The sequence below is a fragment of the Taeniopygia guttata genome, chromosome Z (genome assembly GCF_048771995.1).
Source record: "Taeniopygia guttata chromosome Z, bTaeGut7.mat, whole genome shotgun sequence".
In the NCBI taxonomy this organism is placed as follows: Eukaryota; Metazoa; Chordata; class Aves; order Passeriformes; family Estrildidae; genus Taeniopygia; species Taeniopygia guttata.
Genome location: NC_133063.1, coordinates 54291126 through 54311643, shown reverse-complemented (window position 1 = coordinate 54311643; position 20518 = coordinate 54291126). Strand labels below are relative to the sequence as shown.

Genomic DNA, 20518 nt, shown 5'->3' with positions numbered 1-20518 from the left:
TGTTTCTACATTTCAATACAATATTTTTGAAGGAAATGCAAGAGAACAGAACCTGCTATGTAAACTGCAAACGGAAAAATGGATCAGAATGAACTAAACATGGTCAGACAACATTTATCTAACAGCTACAAACAAAAAATGAGAAAAAGCATATTTGCCCTTAGGAAACTTTGTATAACACAGGATACAGTTTTCTTTCAGACTTCACAATCATTTTGCATTATCACAGTAAATGGTGAACAACATGGTTCTCCCATGTAGCCATCCTGCAGAATGATTAATAAAGAAGCTGAAAAAGGCACCCAAAGAATTGCATTTTTAAAAAGAAAACCAAACATCGTGAACAGAAAACATAATTTGATAATAACAAAGATTTCATGAAAGCATCCATTTAAAGAAAATCTCTTTTCACAAGCAGTTTTGTAAAAAACTGAAGAGAAACTCAAAATGCAGAAAAGTAGGTCTAACAGAAGCAGAAACTGTCACATTACTGGAATCAAGTAAAGTCCACTATAATACTTTTTAGATTGCTGACTGCCATTATGCAAAGGAAGTGTCAGCATCCAAAATAAGCACTGGTATCTTCAGCATTTCTATTCACCAGTTTGTATTTCATCGCTGAGACAATACTATAGCAACCATGACGCCGGAGCATTCACTGCAGTTGCAAAAACTCCTTGAAAACTTCCCTGTTGTCCTGCTCCAATGGCTCTTTCCCAATATTCTACATGCTTAATATTACTCTAGACTTCCTTGTATGAGATACTACAAATAAAATGCATAACACATTCCACACACCATTAAACCACAAAACTCTTTGAACCTGTGATTTGAGAAAAACACTAGGAAAGAGCAAATGGGAATAAAGACTGGAACATGACTTCACAAAAATAAGTAGAACACATCCTTCTCACCTGCCCTTTTTTCATGTCTTTAAAACACTTCACTTGAAGTCTGGAATGCATTCCCAAATTTTCTACTCACATCTCCTCCAAAAGTCACAAAGAATTTGTATTTATAAAAGTGATTACTGGCAAGTTATGGGAAAAGATGATGAGTTGTCTTTTGTTAGTTTAAACTACAACACTGAAAAGAAAAACAAAAATCTACGATTTGCACTTCTCAGTACCCTGACAAGACTCAAAACAAAGAGGCATTTTTCTTGACACACTTGCAAAAAATACCAACCATTTAGTCTGCATTCTGATAGACAAGTAAACAACATTTTACAAATTTTAAAATGAAACACTTGAAACACCTAAGTTCCACTTTTAGCATAGACAGATTATTTCTTGTTCAGCATCATTTTTCGGCCAAGAAACAAAAATGTATTTTTTATAAATACTCTATTTTTTCCTGTAACAGTATATCTTAGCTGTGTAGATATTGTCTGGATAAATAAAAAGATGTTAAAAAGAAAGGAAATCAAATAACTAGGTTTACACTTTGGTTTCCCTATATATCTACATTAAGAAACTCATTATTAAATAGAGGTAAAGTGGGGGCAGTCAGGGGCAAAGAGTGTATTTCATAAAAATAGATTGATGTTGCTACTAGTACTCGTAAGAGAATTCAGTGTAGATGTAATGTTCTTCAAACTGACAAAATGACAAAGAGCATGATTATCTTGAACAAGACAGACAAACATATGAATTACAGAAGATCTTGCAAATTACTTTTTATTCTAACACAAAAATATTTAGAGAAAGTATACTATCTAGAACTCATCCAAACCATATGTAAGCAAATCATTTGCTTGCATGCATAGATAAGTGGCTAGGTCTTTTTGTGAGGCCTTTTAAAAAGACAGCTTTCTACAGTGCATGGATTTCAAGCACTTTACTAGAAATTCACAACGCTCAGATTACAAAACATGCAAGAAAAGCAATTAATGAAGAATAAAACTACAGCTACATTTTTAGATTTTTAGATGACGGACTTTCAAATCCAAGTAGATTTTTTTAGTTTACCTGCATTTGGAAAATGAAAGTGGGTAGCCAAACAGTTGAAATAATTGGATCTATCTTAGGGTAATTTACATTATGGTAACATTTCCCTGCTGTATTACCATAAGCAACTACTCTTACAGACACTATCAGTGGAAAACAAGAGAACAAGCAGGAAAAGCTTTGAAAGAAAGCAGACAGAAGTACTAGAAGATAAACACTACCTAGGATAAAGAATTTTGTACCTATTCCCCCAGTTAGTTCAATTTTATATATACTATTAAATAAATAGCATATTGCAGTTTACTTGTAGTTTAGTGATGGCATGTTTTTGAAACATAATTTATTCAGTTTGAAGTATATATAATACAATCCTAGCATAAGTCACAGTACAGCAGATTGTCTTGCAAAGTTAAACACAGTATTTTAATACTATCTTGGTGAATTATTCATTACCGATGATTTATAGTCTATAAAATGCAATTTTGATCATGGACACCAAGAGCCTTAACCAGCAGTTCAGGATGATGTCTTCATATCTGAAGTGAAAGCCAAAATTCAGGCTATTTTGTGCACTGGAAATAATTTCTGCATTTTTTGTGTGTTTCTGATACCATTTTAATAAAGTACTACTTTTAACTTTCACTAAAAGTTAAGTGTATTTACAAAATAAACCATTACCATACGACTTAAATTATTTTTTTAATGTTACTGTTCTTCAGGAATAAGAAAATTAAAAATTATGATCTTCTTTATGTCCATCTGAAAACTTTACAACGCTTCCTTTGAAGTACCATTTAAGAAAATTTCCAAATAAGGCCTCAGTAGAGTTCCCAAATTCAGGTACCAGTTGTTTCATAATCTTCAGCTTTCAGAAAGGCTTTCAATTGATCTTAAATATGTGGCTCTTCTCAAAGCTCCCTTAACCACTGAAGCTGCAAAAGACTCAAGGGAGCAAAACATTCAGAGCCTGCAGGAACTAGGAAACTGCTTACACACAGGTAGTGGAATTGCTACTGTGAGGCAGGAACACCGTGGTCAATTCCTCATCTAACCTGGACAGCAAATATTCTAAGGTCTCAGCTGCTGAGTACACATTTGGATGTACTGCAACATCTTAGGAAGTGATAACTCTGGTAAGATTTTTTTTATGATGAAATAATAAGAAAGATTGTAACTAGAGTGTATGAAACATTAATTGTGAAGTCAGTTTTAACTAACCAACAATGTCCTAGAGCTGGAAGCTAGAGCAAAGAATACTAAAATTTAAATCTCACTGTCATGCATTTGCTACTGTTCTTTTCCTTTCACCTCACAACTACCAATTAATTAATTCCCTCTTGAATTGTAGCTATGAAGCAGAATTTAACTTAAAGGCTTAAAAATAAGTAAACTATTTATGCTTCTGTTTATTAAAGATAACGGTGCTCATCAAAGGTGAGGGTAAAAAAACGCAAAAAGTAGTTTTTAAAGTTTAGCTTGACAGTTCTATCACACTACTTCATCTGCTGCTAAGAGTATCAACAAATTCAACCAATGTCTGCCTTAATTGTGATGCATGTTCTCTATTCTTCACATCTCTTTTATAGAGAAAATTATTTCTGTAATAAATCTTTGCCCATACAGTTACAAGTGGTGTGAGACATGAGAGAAAAACAGAAGAAAATCCCCAATCAAGAAATGCAAATTTAGAGCAAAATCCCTGTTAGTGCATGCTTTTTAGAAGAAGAAAAGTTGCACTTCAGAAACAACAAGGAAATCAGACCTGTTAAAAGCTGCCCCTTACCCTAATGCAGGATGTAATGCTTCTGTGTAATATGCATGCACTTTAGAAGTTGAAAGGAAGTGCTAAATAGTGTACATAATTTCCATACACAGCAGGTAGTGAAGCAAGAAAAGAACTGACACAGTTACCCTCATTAAAGAGATGCACAATAGAGAACTGTTATGCAGTGTTAGCATATTGAAGGTCTATGCATCAGGGATGTTGCAGCTATTAACAGCTTAAATGTTCACTGCATTTTGTTAATTAGTGCATATAGCTTTTAAACCTTAACTGTGTTTTAGAAGGTTCTTTTCTAACAGTAGCACACTCATTGCTTCCTGGGGATAGAAAGAGTTGATGGGGCTTCAGCTGTTTCAATGTTATCAATAAAATACACGTTAATACCATTGGAAAAAATAGGTTTCTTTACATTTACCTATATAGCTAATTAAAATGGAAAGTTTCAAAAATCTCTCTCTAAAAAAGCTGAACATATCAGTACTACTTCACAGCTGGTTTAACAAGTTATCTCTAGAAGTCCATTCTTGTAATTAGTGCTTTGGCCTTTATATGCTTGGCCTTTACTTACAGGACAGAAATCATGGTCTTATACTTTCTAATAAAATAGAGCGAAATCCATCATCAAATAAAATCAACTTGAAACACTAATGTGTTTCACTTTTGTATTTTTGTGGGGGAAAAAATCTAAGGAGAATACAATGTACAACTGTGTTTACTCAGTGGTGATTAAAAAGTAAGAATTTGTATTGGAACCAGACAGTAGAGAGAAGATATTCAACTTCTGACTCAACAGATGCAGAATGAGTTGATGCAAGAATGCTTTCAAATAGAGTCAAAAACAAATCAACAAAAATGTGGTCCTAAATAAAAATACAAACCAGAAGAATAAAAAATAAAGCATTAGTGCAAGCTACAATACTTATCTTAAACCAGCTTCTGCCTGGTTAATATGATACTCAGTAAGAACTTCAAATACATGATTTATACAGATGATGTTTGCCTACACAGGAAAACAGTTGCTTATTTTCATATGTGAATTCATGTGCACATCCAGAAAATGAACTGATAAGTAAAATCAACAACTTCTGCAGAAATTTTAATCTGAATTACTATCAATCATAATTTTTCAGAAATATCTGGAACACAATTAGAACATCTTTTAAAAATACTTACTGTCTTTGGTATGTCTTACCAACATTTTGTAGAAATTCCTTATAGCTCAGCTTCTTATCACCTGTTAACCAAGTTTTCAGGGCAACAGGTAATAGGATAAAAGTTATTTTCCCATTAGCAAAGAATTTCTTTTGCTTTAAACTTAGAGTAAGTAGAACTGAGTAAGCCAAAAAAGATACACAAGAGACTAAGCAATTTCTCTACAGCGCGTGTTTCACAGCACAAGAACTAAATGACATATTAAAACTCTGGTTCTGACAATCAGATGCTCTCTCCATGGTCCATCTCTCCACTTAATACAGGTTAACTTTGCCAGTATGATAAAAGAGACCTGAAAGTACTTAAAGATACATCACAAACATGCCATCAATAATTTGAAAAACTGATTCCATCATTGATGATATGAGTAGAGTCAGAAAGCACTGAAGAAGCCCCAGGCTCTCTTGCACCATGACCGAGATATTCAAGGATTCCCACGAAATTACCAGATTTTCCAGACAAGGAAAGCTTTTCCCTTTTGACTTGATAAAATGATTCAGCTAGAACTTCATGACTAGAAGCAGCTTTCATGTCTGTACAAGGAACTTAGGATTTGTGGTTTTCTAGCTTTTCTTAGGCTAGGATTTGTGGTTTAAGTATAAAACTTAGTACTACAGAAATGCAGAAAGACCCACTTGAATACACAGAAGAACTAGCAATGTACAGGACCTTTATTCACTATTCCTGACAACACAAAAAGAATTCATGCCATCTACAGTAATATTTCATAACATGGGACACTAACTTGGGTTTTAGAAAAGGTTCAGATAACATAACTGTTTAATGAGAACAAGGACATACCCTCCTTTAAAGAGAAAAAACTATTGAATAAAACAGCTCCAAAAAATGAAGTTATTTCTTATTCCTGTTGATTACTTGGTTGTATCTATGACTTACTTTTATCCTTTCTACCAGATTAGAAACATGATTTGCATATTTAGACTTCCAAAACCAATTAGGTGTTTAGATGCTGACTTACCCTTTGGAAACTAAACACAACACAGTGATGGCCCTTTAATTTGTTCTGAGCAGCCATCACAGCAAACTCTTCAAAAGCATTATTCTTTCACAGAAAATTAAATACTATGTAATGAAAGGAAAAGAAACCTACATACATACATACAAGGAAAAAAAAAAACCTACATACATTTCAAAAAATATACTTTGACCAAGTGTTCTAGATCAAAGCCTTGAAAGTTTTGCACAATAATGCTGTATGAAGGAAGCCCAGACAAAATTGACATTCAGAAGGGTTGTGAAACCTCAATAGCAAACACTCCTCCTTCCAACAGCCAGCAGAGAGAGCCACTACTATGTACCAAAAGAAAAGACCCTCACACCAAAGAAATGCAAATACTTTACCCAAGCCTAAACCCAAAATAAACCTACACAGGAATGAGGTTGAAATTGCCCTCATGGATACAATGATCCTATCACTTTATACAGGGTTCTGAGCTACCTGCAAAATGTAGTTTTCTAAACTGAACACCAGAAGTATCTTCAACGGAATTTTAGTAATATAGCAATATTTATTGCTCTTAGAAGACAGATAAAGGTGATGGCACTTTCTACTTGGACTGTGAGAATGATAGAAAGCTTCTTTATCACAGGAGTAACTTGCTGCCCACAGATATTCTTACAGAAAGCACTTTATCACACAACTGGGTTTTCTAAACCGTTGCAAGCTTCACAGGACTACAGCTGCTTACAAACACTAGTTGTAGCAAGTAATACAGACTAATTGAGCTAGGATATTCCAACTGAGAAGGGATTTAATTGCCAAACAGCAAAATATAGTAAATATGAAGTGTTAAAAGTATGTACATAATTAGACAAACTGGTAACTACACCTGAGCTTGTACTGTAATTAAGCCCAAATGCAGCTACAAACCATAACTATAAAGAAGAGTAGGTTTAATTATTTCAAGTAGAAACAAACAAAAAAAATAATGTTTAGAAACAAATATACACTCTGGCAGACTAGAATGGTGTACATGAAGTAAGAAGGGTAATCACTATCTCCAAAGTCATTAAAGACTTCAAATATTACATTTCACTTAATCTGCTTCTTTAAGTTAAACAAGGTTTTTTCCTCCCCAAAGTAGTATTTCTTAGTCTTCGCTGGGTGAGGGGAGAACAGAAAATGCAGAAGTGTGGGCAGGGTATAACAGAGAAATATGAAAAAATCTTTTTAATCTATTATGTTTTGCAGCAAAAATGCAGTTTCACACATAAACTATCAATGACTGCAGAGTAAGGGCCTTTAAACATTTAACCCTATGCATGTCCACTCTTAGATTAGGCAGTTTTATTAAAGTAGATGTGCATTTTTACTTCCTAATGGTCTTCTCTTTTGAATATTTTTCTTTTATTGAAATAATTGAAGTTTTAAACAATTCTAGACTGTAGTTTTACACCTTAATCAGCCCCTAGCATCTTTCAAACATCAGAGCAATTAAACACAGAACTGTAGATGACCAAAGGCAAACAAAGCACTTTTTAAAGTCTTTAATCTTGAAGGACAACACAATTTAAATAAGCTGATCACCTGCTTACTTGACACAGCCATGATCGAAGAAAGTACTTCTCCAAATCACAGGTTTCATACGCAAAGGCCCACTGTGCAAAACTAGAAACTGTTTCTCAAAACATATTTGCAAAGTAAAGGATGGAAAAAATCTTTATTTGCCTAATTTTACGTAACAGCTTTATTTTTTTAAATTAATTTTCCACTATTCTAAAGTAAAATGCAAGCTGCTGATCTAATTTAGAGAAAAAAATAAACAAAAGGAAGAGCAGCCACAAGAGGAAAATTTGAGACTAGGGGGAGGGAATAAGTCTAAACCCCTGAAGAAATTACCATCCTGGTCCTGTGTATGCTTTGAATATGACAAGTCCTTATCAGAGCTATACATATGAAGTACAGAAAAACTTGTAAATTAGATTCCTCATCTGCAGAGCAACACTGTCCTGAATTGAATCCTTTATGGTAGCCACTTGAATAAATACTGCAGCTAGAGTGGATTAAATGAAAGATTATTGCAAATTCTTTTATCCCATTTAAGGTAATTTAGGAACAGCTTCAACTCACCCTTAAGGAATTAACCCACAATGGGTTAACAGCGTTTTGAAAACCAAAACATAAAACATCTACTATATCCTTATTGTTTAACACAGTGGTAATGCTTGGAGAATTCTTGGCTGAAATAGTAGTTTCACTAAAAGAAAATCTAGTAAGCCTGTCCTTAATAAATGCATACTTTGCCAAGTGTTTCTCTTCACTGAGTTGCAGAAACAGCTGCTACACACAGTCTTCAATGCAATGTCACACTGTCTCACACATAATTCTATGACACTTTACAGCTTTGGTTTTCAGAGTAGGGTATGATATACCCTCAGTTCTAGGGAAAGCAATGATTACACTTTAAAATGCACGTTAAAGTGTGATTTGCTGTGTCCTTTGTTTCACAGCACGGTATACTATCAGACTGAGTTTTGAAGAAGTTTCATTATTCCAGACTATTTTTCACTTGTTTGTATATTTTACTTTGAGCTGCAGTATTATCACTGTTTATTATAGAAAAGTCTATGGTTCTTTAATCAAAGAAAGATTATACAATTTCACTAATTTTTAATCCTAGCCAAAACTGTGATTTGGATGGTGAACAAACTATGACTCAATCCTGAAAACACCGTGTGATGTTTGCTAATAACACAGTCTTCTAGAAGAAATGAACTGGAGTGTTTCTACACCTTTTTTTTTTTTTTTTTTTGGAAAAAGTTAATATTTGGAAAATCACATTAATACACCATTACTCCTGGATAATCTAGCAGTAAAGATTTAAAACAGACACTAAATGATACCTCTACACAGCCAAAAGGAAGCTGCTAAGAGTCTTGACACAGATACCACAATAGTTATTAGAATCACAGAAATCACTGCAAAGGCTCGTAAGATAATTGAATCCAATTGTTAACTCGGCCCATCACTAAACTATGTTCTGAAGTGCCACATCTACACAACTTTTATACATCTCCAGGAATGGCAACTCAACCACATCCCGAGGCAGCCTGTTCCAATGCTTTACACCCTTTCCCGTAAATAAATTTTTCCTAATATCCAACCCATTTCCTCTTCTCCTATCAACTCCTGCTTAGGAGAGAAGACCAATCCTACCTATGTCCTCCTTTCAAGTAGGGAACAGTGGTGTGTGCTCTGAACTTCCTTTTCTCCAAGCTAAACACCCTCAACTCCCTCAGTAAATATCATCATTTCCCCAGCTCCGTTGCCCTTCTCTGGAATCATTCATCAATGTCCTTCTTGCAGTCTTTCTGGAAGGGCCCAAAGCTGGACACAGCACTCGAGGTGTGGCCTCACCAGTGCCCAGCACAGGGGGACAATCCCTGCCCTGGTCCTGTTGGCCACACCATTGCTGATCCAGGCCAGGATGCCATTGGCCTTCTTGGCCACCTGGGCACACCCTGGATCATGCCCAGCTGCTGTCACCAGTGCCCCCACGTCCTTTTCCAGTCAACTCTTCTCCAGCTTGTGGCACTGGTTGGCATTGTTGTGACACAAGAGCAGGACTTAGGTCTTGTTGAACTTCACACCATTGGCCTCAGCCCACCAATCAGCCTGTCCAGATCCTCTGCAGAGCTGTCCTACCTTCCAGCAGATGAACACTCCTGTTCAAGTCGATGGTGTCTACAAACTAACTGAGGGTGCACTCGATCCCCTTGACCAGATCATCAATACAGATATCAAATAGGACTAGCTCTGATATTGAGCCCTGGGGAATACTATTTGTGATCAGTACCAACTGGATTTAACTTCATCCACTACCACTCTGTGAACTTGGCCTTTCAGTATTTAACTCTTGACCATCCCGGCTTCCCCTGAGTTTAAAGTACACCTATCTAGGCCATGAGCAGACATTTTTTTTCAGGAGGAAGATGTGGGAAAGGATTTACTAAAATTCACGTAGATGACATCATGGCCTTCCCTTCATCCACACTGACTTACATCACTGGCCTAGGCGGCTGAGCAGTATTGCAGCAGCATTTTGAGTGACCTTTGAAAAATATGAACTGCTCACCATCAAATAAAGGATCAGATTTTCTGCGCCCAGTTTGGTTTATACAAGTAATCTTCAGTGAGTTACACAGTTTGTCTACAGTCTGATGGAAAATAGTCCTTTACTGAGGTTCAGTACTAAGACTTTTGCACCATTATTCGGAAAATCTTAACTTCTGGACGCACAATGAAATGTTAATAGCATCATTTTGTTTAGCCTTTCATGCTTGTAATAGGCTGCCCCTAGATGTTCTCACCATGCCGAAAAAAACTATTTTATTACCATTTAACTGCAATGTGTAGCTCTGCCTGGAATGCTCAAACCTGTGCAGCAACTCATTTTATCTTGGCCTAATGCAGAATAAAAACATCTGTGAGGTAACTACAACTCCCCGGTTATCAAGCCTTAGCTGCTCTTGCAATAATTTTTGCACTGAGCTACAGAATATATATTATTAGTTGAATATTCTGCTTTAGCAATGCAATGGGTAATTTCTGACAGTAGTTCTAATTTTGAAACATTCTTGAAATATCACCATTTAACCAATAAAAAAGTCCTTTTATTGACAAATATTTGTTGGAACCTTTCAGGTGCAAACAGTAGAACCTCAACGAAACCTTCATCAAAGTGCCTAACTCCAGGCTAAACATCCACAATGCAGCCCAACCAGCACTGACTGGGAAGTCTGCTTAAAGCACAAATGCTGAATGAATGACTTTTAGCTACACACAGTATCGGTACATCCTATTCACAACAACTGAAACAAATCACAGGAGTTAGAACAGTTGAAATTCCCATTTTCAGGCAAAACCACTTCAACTTTTTATAATTATGATGTAATGATGTATGTTATACCATACACACAAACAGTTAAATAATTTGGAACATTACCTGAGTGAGATTTGCTGCTGACAGCCTTTGCCCTCTATAGCCCAAATTTCCTAATGCAAGGAGGGTCTTGAGAGACTACTTTTCACACAGCTATTTGTCCAGACTCTTGGAATATGACCTAATTGGTTGCCAGAGAATCAAAATGTGACGCAAGAACGGTATTTCTGTTGAGCTTTGTTCATTTTGTATGTTATTTTCTTCAGGTTTTACTGATTATTAAAGTTATTTTATTCAGTATTCACTGAAAACAGCTAATAACTGAGACAAAGATATAATTTCTTGGATATGTTCTACATAAGCTCAGCATTTAACTCCTTTTACATTAACGAGACACACCTTTTTTCTAGTGCGACCAATGAATGTGGTTTAAACTATTGGTTTTCCTACTATTTCATTATTACTCATTTTTCTGTTGTAGTCAACAGAGTAGAGTATAGGCTGCAGTAAGGAAGTGACTGACTACTGACTAATTACTGAATCTCAGGATGCTCACACATCTTGTACTTAATTTGCGTTTCTTAATACAAAGAATATTTTAGCATTGCTAGAACCAAATGATTCTGTTGAACAAGTTCTAGCATATGCATGTACAGATACGAATACAATGTCTACAAGAGCACTGGAAATATAGATTAATTCCACACAATATGCAGTTAAAAGTTTTCAACAACCTTAGCATTACTCTCCCAGCCTTGTAAATATCAAGTCACAGAAGACTTCAGTTTCAAAATAAGTTACAAGATGAGACTGGCTCACAAGGATAACCATATCCCCTCTTCCACCTGTTCTTACTCCTTCTGAAGTGCAAGCAAAAGGTGAAAAGGTGATGTCCAGCTTTAAAAAAAAAAAATTAAAAATACATCAAAGATGACAAATCCATCAAAGTATGATTTAATAATGTCTTACAATCTGTAATGGAAAATAAGTCCTTTTCAATTAAATGTAATGCATCAATTTCCAGAGTACAGTTTAAATACAACTTGCATTGAAATCATAGTTTTATGCTTTGTAACATTAATTAATAGAAGATACCTGTAATATGCTAAATTAATCTCACTTGGTTGTAATTAATCATATTTAAAATTAGGAAATATATTGCAGCAACCTAAAACAAGGTAAGATACTACTCTACTTTAAAATGAAATTTAACAGATGTCTGGAGAACTTCTAATGCTGAAAGAGTTGAAAACCACATCAAACCCCAAGACAATTTTCCTTACTAATGGGATATAATTTTTGCCCATTAAAAGAACATGGATTTACAACACTATGGAAACTATTCCCAAAATCTAGTGAAATCTACAAATGAAGTTTCTAATTTTCTGTCATTTTGTTTCAGGCCCTATAATAATCTATAAAAAAAGAAAAAATATTTTTGCATTTAGAATGTGGACCTATGAGCACAACATTGCAAGAAACCACTATTCAGTCTGACATTTAACCTAATACTAAAGAAACAAAGATAAAATAATAATTTAGATACATTATATGTATCAAAGTAAAAAAACTTAATGGCAGCTAATATGATATCTCAAAAAACCTCAGCAAATATGAGAGTTTTTACTTGATGACAACATATAATGACATCAGAAATATGCTCTCCACGTACAGTGTATTTACAACACTAAGGAAACGGAATAGCTGTATTTCAAACTAGTTTCACTTTAACTCAAGTGGAAGTATAAACTCTCACAGCTAGACAGGGTAACGTACAACACTAACTCTGGAAAATGTACATTTGAATTCAATATGGAAGATAGAAGAGTATTTCTTTTTCTGGGTCTGTCTTTGTATTGTAGTCTTTTCAGACATATGTATCCATCACCCAAGGCAGCAATAGGGAAATATGATACTTTTCAGGCATTATAAAAGCTGTATTTAAATATATATGTGTATATGTGTATTTTAACATTAAAGAACAGTGCATTTAAAAGTCATTTAGGAAAATGTACATCTACTGACTTGTTCAATCTTACTTACACAGTGACTCACAATCTCTACAAATTTCCTGATTCCAAGTTATGCAAGTTAGCTATCTAGACTCAAGACAGTCATATTTTTGAGAATAAAGTACTATTTTTTTCTTAACTTTAAAATCTAAGATTATACTGTTACTTCTTAAATTCAGAAAGAAGTTTATGAATAACTGATTATTTTTTTACTTATATGTAATTGCATGAGAGAAAAAAGCCCTAAAGAGCTATTAAAGTGTTGGTTTTTTTTTCCAACAGCCTGTTAAAACTTCAGCTGTTTCAACTTGTACGTATGATTACAAATGTACAATTTATAAATACAAATTCCAATGATTTCTTAGGTAGTTCATATAGCTCCAGGGATACAAAAAAGATACATACAATGTGAACTGTCTGGTACATACGATAGGAACATTGTTTTCCTGGAGATTCAAAAGTGATATGAAAAGCAATGAAAGGCATGCTTCTGCTGTGATGCATTCCCCACAGAAGTCTTACAAAAATTATACTATTGAATAATGTAAACATAAGTGTCAGGTTGCATCTAGAGTAACAGACCACACATTATGGAAGAAGTTACAAGAAAAGATTGCCAAATTTCTGATCTGCTACTGATTAGCAGAAGAATGTTATGCATTTGTTTCCAGTTGTAATATAACCTTCATGCATATTCAAAAGCTAGAGTGTTTGCACATAGTAACAATAATCTTCCATGATATATCTTTAGATAGTATCTTTAGTAATATTGGTACCAATGAAGAAAATTTCAGGAAGCTGGCAAATCACGTATAATTTCATTACACAGAAAATACACATAAATTTCAAAAAGAACAAGCTTGTTATTAATTACAGCTCACATTGGTCTTTGACTATAATAAAAAAAAAGGTACTCATCATTTTACATTGCTTAACACTTTGAATACCATATTCATTCACATACTTATGTTTTACTGATGTTCCACTTTTAAAAGTGTATAAAGGACTGCTGCTTTGTAGTTCACATTTATACGGCTTTCCTAGAAGAACGCAGAATACCATAGTGAATGCCTATTGTGCAGAAATAACCCTGAAGGCTGTATCATAGTATTCAGTAGAAAACCCTTACCAATTTTTCATCAACTGTGATGAGTTGCGTGTCTCGAGTTTGGTTCTGCGCCAGCCGCCATGTGGAAGTGCTCAGTGACCTGCAGTGCAAGACTTGAAGTTAAAAAATGATTCATGCAATGAGAAAATAGAGGCAGACAAATCTTACATAAACAAGTTACTTTAACAATATCCGTCTTGTAAAAAAAATTGAAGAGGGAGAGATGAGGGCACAAAAATCCTTTTTCTCCCCAATTAGTTCTGTCTGCTGAGTTTTTGGCAGACTCCCACTTAGCAGTTCACAACAGGCTGCACTTTATGTCAGCCTACAGGCTCTCTGTCACAGACAGACTGCCAGTGGCAAGGACTGTACTGCTCTATATGAATGTACAGTAGCTGGTTTGTCACGAACAGACAGAAAAATACAAGGCTGCTGCAAGCATTCTGGAATTCTGATCCTTAAACTGATGGCATCAGAGGAAAAAAATCCTAAATCTATTTGTAATGGTAAAGCTCCAGTTCTACACTTCAGTAACAGGACATTAACAAATTCAAAAAAATCCAAACCAAGCAAAAAAAAAGGCTAAACAAACTCTAACCCTGCAAACACAGTTTTCAGGTTGTGAGCGTGCAAAACAACTATTTTGCTTAATTTCTAAATAATTTTCTGTCAGCTTACTCTTTTCCAAGAAATAAAATTTATCTTCTTACATAATTGCTAAATCTGTAAGACACATACAGAAACAGAGAACACAATTCCACATCATTGAATTAACTAAATTTGCCCGTAGCTTACATTATGTCACTAATGACAAGATTAGACCCTTTGAGTACAAATCATCTTTTGGTGAAATAATGCAACAGCAGGTGAAACAAGCCAAGAAACCTAATTCTCTGACCTCATGATAGAATACCAGGTTGGAAGAGAACCTCAAAGACCATCTGTTTCAACCTTTCTTGGCAAAAGCACAGTCTAGACAAGATGGTCCAACACCCAATCCAGCTGAATCTTTGAACTGTCCAACACTGAGGAACCCACCACTTTCCCGGGGTGATTGTTCCAATAGTTGACTGACTTAACTACATTGTGAAAAATTTTCCTTGTGTCTAACCAAAACCTCAACAGGAGTAATTTCTACCATTAGCTCTTTTTGCATGTCACTCACTGTAAAAAAAGGACTGTCCACCTTCTGTGTAACCAAACCAATTCAGTTCTTTCAGCCTTTCCTCACACAGCAGGCTTCCCTGTCCTTTGATGATCTTTGTGGCCTTTCTTTGTACCCTCCCCAGCCTGTCCATGTAGTATTTTAGGTATGGCCTGAGATGTGCTGAGAAAAGTGGGTTCATAACTTCTCCACATCTTCTGGTTATGCTTTTGTTGATGCAACTCAGCAATCTGTTGCCTCTCTTTGCTAAGAAGCTGTCCTCACAGACTGAGACTGTTTTCCTCCAGGACCCCCAGATCCCTTACCCCAGTGTCAAGTCAGGTAAATCCCAGACTATACGGCAGCTCTGGATTATGATTCACAGGCTGAACAACAGCAACTTGCTCTTGCTGAACTTCCTAAGTATCTTGTTAGCCCACTCTTCCAGCCTGTTTAGGTCTTACTGCAGGATGAATTTCCTTTCCAAAGTGTCCACTTCCCCACTCAGTTTGGTATCATCAGAAAACATTTGTCAGGATTTTTCAGGATCCCACCATGGATCACTTACGAAGAAATCAAACAGTGCTGGGCCCAGAGCTGATCCCTGGGGACCTCAATGGTAATAGGCTGCCAATGTGACAAGGAGCGAGGCACCGCCACTCTCTCTCTGAGTGCTGCCCGTCAGCCAGTTCCCCACCCACTGCATGGACCACCTCACTAGACTTTAACACACCAGCTTTTCTGGGAGAAGGCTTTGACAAAGCTATCAAAAACCTTGGAGAAATCCAGGTAGACAATAGTGTACTCCATATTTCATTAGAGCCATTTTAAAGAAATGAGGAACAAAAATACAGGAATTCAGTTTTCTCTACAAGAACCTTCTGAAACTAAGCAATTGCAACAAAGTTCATTTAAGAACTATCTAATATAAATCTATACTTTCAACACAGATTACATTCTACTAAATTATCTTCCCTCTGCTATTAACAACTTCAAAACATCTCCAAAGCACAAAGTATATAGAGTCACCTAACTCTGTGGCATGGACAGACATATCTATTCCTATTTAAAATTACAAAATTTGTCAGGAAAGTTACTTTGTTTTAAAACATAGAAGTTTTCAAGTGCAAGGAAGCACAATAATTTCATAAAAATTCAAGGTAACTACTTTGCTAGCTCAAAATCTCCGAACCAGAGAGTTTCTGGCTCAACACAGCCAGTAATTTTTAACTTGCACAGGTAAAATAATACATCATAAAAACAGAATAGAGAGATACTGGAGCACTAGGAGAACAGGCTGTTACTTGGTCCTTATTCAATTACACACCAAGAGAGATGTTATCCTAAGAGCGTCTTGAACTGCAGCATTACACTTGTGTTCCAGACTGAAGCAGCTAAAGCCAGAAAATATTAAACCTTAAATAAGGAAAAAAACATTGCAACAGGAAAATTAGTTTCACTCCCACTACAGTAGCTTTACTATCAAAGTAATATTCTGCAGGTATTCCAGAACTTCATGTGATACAGTGTTCACTAACTTAACGTCTGTCCAAAGAAAGACATTGGATTATACAATTTAATTCTTTTGATCTCTAAAGAAAACTAATCTATACTATGAATCAAGAGGTTCTCTGAAACTTGTTCTGTGAAAAGATCTGATCAATATATAAGGATTCAGGTATGCAAGGGTTGTAAAGAGACTGATCAGGATGATATTTTTTCTCGTAACATAAATTCAATTATGAACAAAATTTAGCACAATTTAGTTTGAACACAATTGAGAGTGGGTTGTTTTGTTTTAAACTGGAAAAACATTAATCAGGTTTAAAAAGTACAAATGCCGTACCATTGAAAATTATTTCCACTCAGTGTTGCATCATTAGACATTGTTTTTACTAATGCCATGATAAAGAGCAGGGTAAAAACCCCACCAGATTAAAGGTGGGCAGAATCTCTTTCTGAGATGCCTCCACATTTTACGGAGAGGGAGCTGGGTTTTTTGCATGAGATGACTCTGTCAACTGGGATAATTTCCAAGGCATCAATACCTTATAGCTCTCCGTGATATTTAGCTATTCTTCAAAAGCAGATGGACAACTTACTAACCTAAGTCAGCTTCTCTTCCTCTTCATCATTTTTCAAAGACATTTCTGTGACTACACAATTCTGGAAAACACACAACTGTTACTGGAATTGCAACCTTGTACACTTCTTAAATGAGCTGCATTCTGTCCATCCCTGGACTGCAATGAGTTGGACAGAACATACTTTCTCTAAGGACTTCCTAATTGAAGAGTGGTTGAAAATTGGCTTTTGGACTAGGAAAGTGAATCTCAAGTCAGTGGAGGGGAGACCTCCAGGTGAAAATACATAAAACACCACATATAACATAAAGTTGTGCTTGAAAGATGACAGGCTGATGATATTTCCATTTGTTGCATCTCTCATAAGAAAGCAAAGTTTGGAAAAACTAGCAACTCTGAAATGTCATGTGAACTGAAATACTGCTATTTGAAAATTAATAGAAAAGTGTAGCTTGATTCCCAGAATGCCTGTTTCATTTTCAACAGGCTTCACTGCAAGTGTGTAGCTAATGTCAGGCACTAACCTGAGGACAGAACCAGGAAATGCACCTCTTTCACACAAAACTCTCTTCTCAAACTCTCACAAAGGCAAGTATAATTTCATCACTCAAGCTTCACCTTAGAAATTGTATAAGCTTTATAATATCTATTATACCTTCAAGTTAAATGAATTTGCAACCTAAATCACTTAAGTGAACACTTGAGTTAAGCCTTTTATTTCATCCTCAACAGTACAGTAATTCTAAAAAATTATCTATTAATATTTGCCCACATCCATCTTGATTTTTAGGTAGCTTTTCTAATTGATAATCTTGCAGAAGTATAGAACACACGTTTTACACACAGAATCACACAATCACTGGGAGAGACCTTCAAAATCATTGACTCCAATGCAGCCCTAACACCTCAGCTAGAACTACAATTCCATTCTCACAATATCCTACTGTTTTTTCCTATTACTAACCTCTGGAAAGGTAATCTGCTTTCTTCCTTTTACTCTGTAAACAATATGGGTGTACATTACCCCATTTTGCCTCTTTTTGACTGCTTATGGTTTTTTTTTCCTGTTGAAATGTCTTGGGATGAGACCTTATGAGCAGCAAGTTCTACTTCTACCCCGCTCCAAGTCAAATCAAACTCTGATTTAGATTTATTGTACACAGAATACTTAGAATAATCACAAGTAGACTGCTAAAATAATTCAGAATTTCAGAAACTATACAGAAAGCTTTACATATAGCTAGCAACAATAAACCTTGCTATATTCTAGGCTCATTAATGACCTATTCAGAACATGTACCAAATTAACTTCCTTCATGGTTACTATCTAATAAACAAAATGTGAAAAGGCTCCAAGCCCGCCACAGCTCTGTTGTGAATATGCCCAAACGTTTTCACTATAGTGAGCTTGTTAGTGATGAACAAACAGGCGTTCAAATGTAAAAAACTAGGTTTATTGTAAAAGACCGCCTTTTAAAACAAAATCTCTTCAAAATTACATAAAACAAAAAAAAAAAGGTTTACTAAAAAAGCCACCTCTGTCCTTTATGATTGTCCATATACTTTCCCACAGTATAGCAGCTCATTTATCTTCTGTGTCTACTGTTTAAATGTAATTTAATTTATATTTGCAAAATTATTTTCTTCCTGCCCCATGCCACTGTGCTGGGAATCTCAATTCCTCAATTTTGATCTATATGATCTTATACCATTATTTTACACTACTTTAAGTTAAGATTTTCTGTAGTTTATGATAATGTCATGACACTAATTTCTACAGTTCATTTAAACTCTAACACTATTTACCAAAATGTCTTTACCACCAATCTGATTACTTTAGCATAGATTTTGTTCTATATATGATACAAAACAATACTTCCAAGATATTTCTGGGTCTTAGTGTTAGGAATTTTAAAAAGGTTAAAGTAACTTTTTCTTCCACTGTACATAGTTCTTTGGAGAGGCGTTATAGAACTGGACATTGCATCTAGAAATACTTATGACTACCATTTGTTATTTTGGAATCTCACAATAAATCTAGATATGTAAAATATCTTTTACACTGTATAGAGATGACAGGAATAGATATTTGGCAAAGACTAAACTACACAGTCTTCTTATTAAATATTTGTAACTCTTACATCAGCTTAGTAACACAGAACGAATTACTGAGGACTACCAGCAAAAAAGTGTCTTTGTAGAATTCAAAACTTTCTGTAGGTACCATTGTCCTGAAGAAACAAATGCTGTGATCATCTAACCATGTCTTCCATGATAAGTTTGTATTCCTATTCCACCATCATCTGTAGTTACAGCAAAGTCAAAAATGGTTTCCACATCCCTGCTACACAAATGAAGGAATTCAGCAAGAAGCCACTGAAATTCTTCAGTCTACTGGAAAACTACAATATTCATAACAGTATCAGGTCTCTCAACCATCTTTTACCACTGTGGGATAAGGACATAGTAGTTCCTTATTGCAAGGAAGATTCTTAGGCCTTCACTTCCCTGCTTAAGTTATAGGCCTCAGCTTTGCTGGAGCCATTAACTTCCGATGAACAGAAGAAACCAAACAGCAAAAAAACGGTCAGTGGATGTTTTTTGTGGTATCTGAATTAAGGATCTGACTTCAAGACATTACTTGGTAGTTCTGGGTATCTGTATTCAACTGCTAAAACTCAACAAATTTGACCACTGTAAATATCTGCCAAGTAACCTATGCTTAACCCCTACATAGTAGGAAGCTGCCGTATTTACACAGCATGAATTTGTCTTCCTCGGAGAACAGGTGCTGTGATTGGAATGTTACACAACATCCAGATGTGAAAACTTGTATTTACCTGACACAATTCGGTACCTGGGACTTAAAACCATTGCACAAAAAACGATTCCTTAACCTCTTTATACAACACATCTAACTGTTTGATCTACTAGTACCCCCTTTTGGTCAACTGTAGGAGATATGGTTAAAAAAAAAATCAAGGTATCACCAAACAGGTAATCAAATCAAAATCTGATATAGGTAAAACAAAGTCTTGAAGAAAGCCCCATGTGCCACATGAAAAATGAAGGCAGTCATCAAGAAGTAAATCTAAAGGATGTTTTAAAGAAAGACCTAAAAGACCAGGGTACCAGTGGATGTGAATATACGTATATGCAGAAGCCATGATGAACAACGCAATAGACTGAATATCCTTAATACTTAGAAGACCAACTTTTTAAATATTATTGCATTTAATAATATTGTACTTCTACTAATATAAGCTTTAGAATGTACAGCCACCATAAAAACATTAAATTCTGAATAAAATAACAAAAAGAAA

At 35.3% G+C, this 20518-nt stretch overlaps 1 protein-coding gene across 1 annotated transcript in view; it reads right to left on the bottom strand.

The window, feature by feature from the left end:
- The window catches only part of NDUFS4 (NADH:ubiquinone oxidoreductase subunit S4), a 47443-nt gene that overhangs the window by 12548 nt on the left and 14377 nt on the right, over window positions 1-20518 (bottom strand). Inside the window, 1 exon segment of the mRNA NM_001245255.2 lies at window positions 13989-14067. Coding sequence (NP_001232184.1) covers window positions 13989-14067 — 79 coding nt within the window.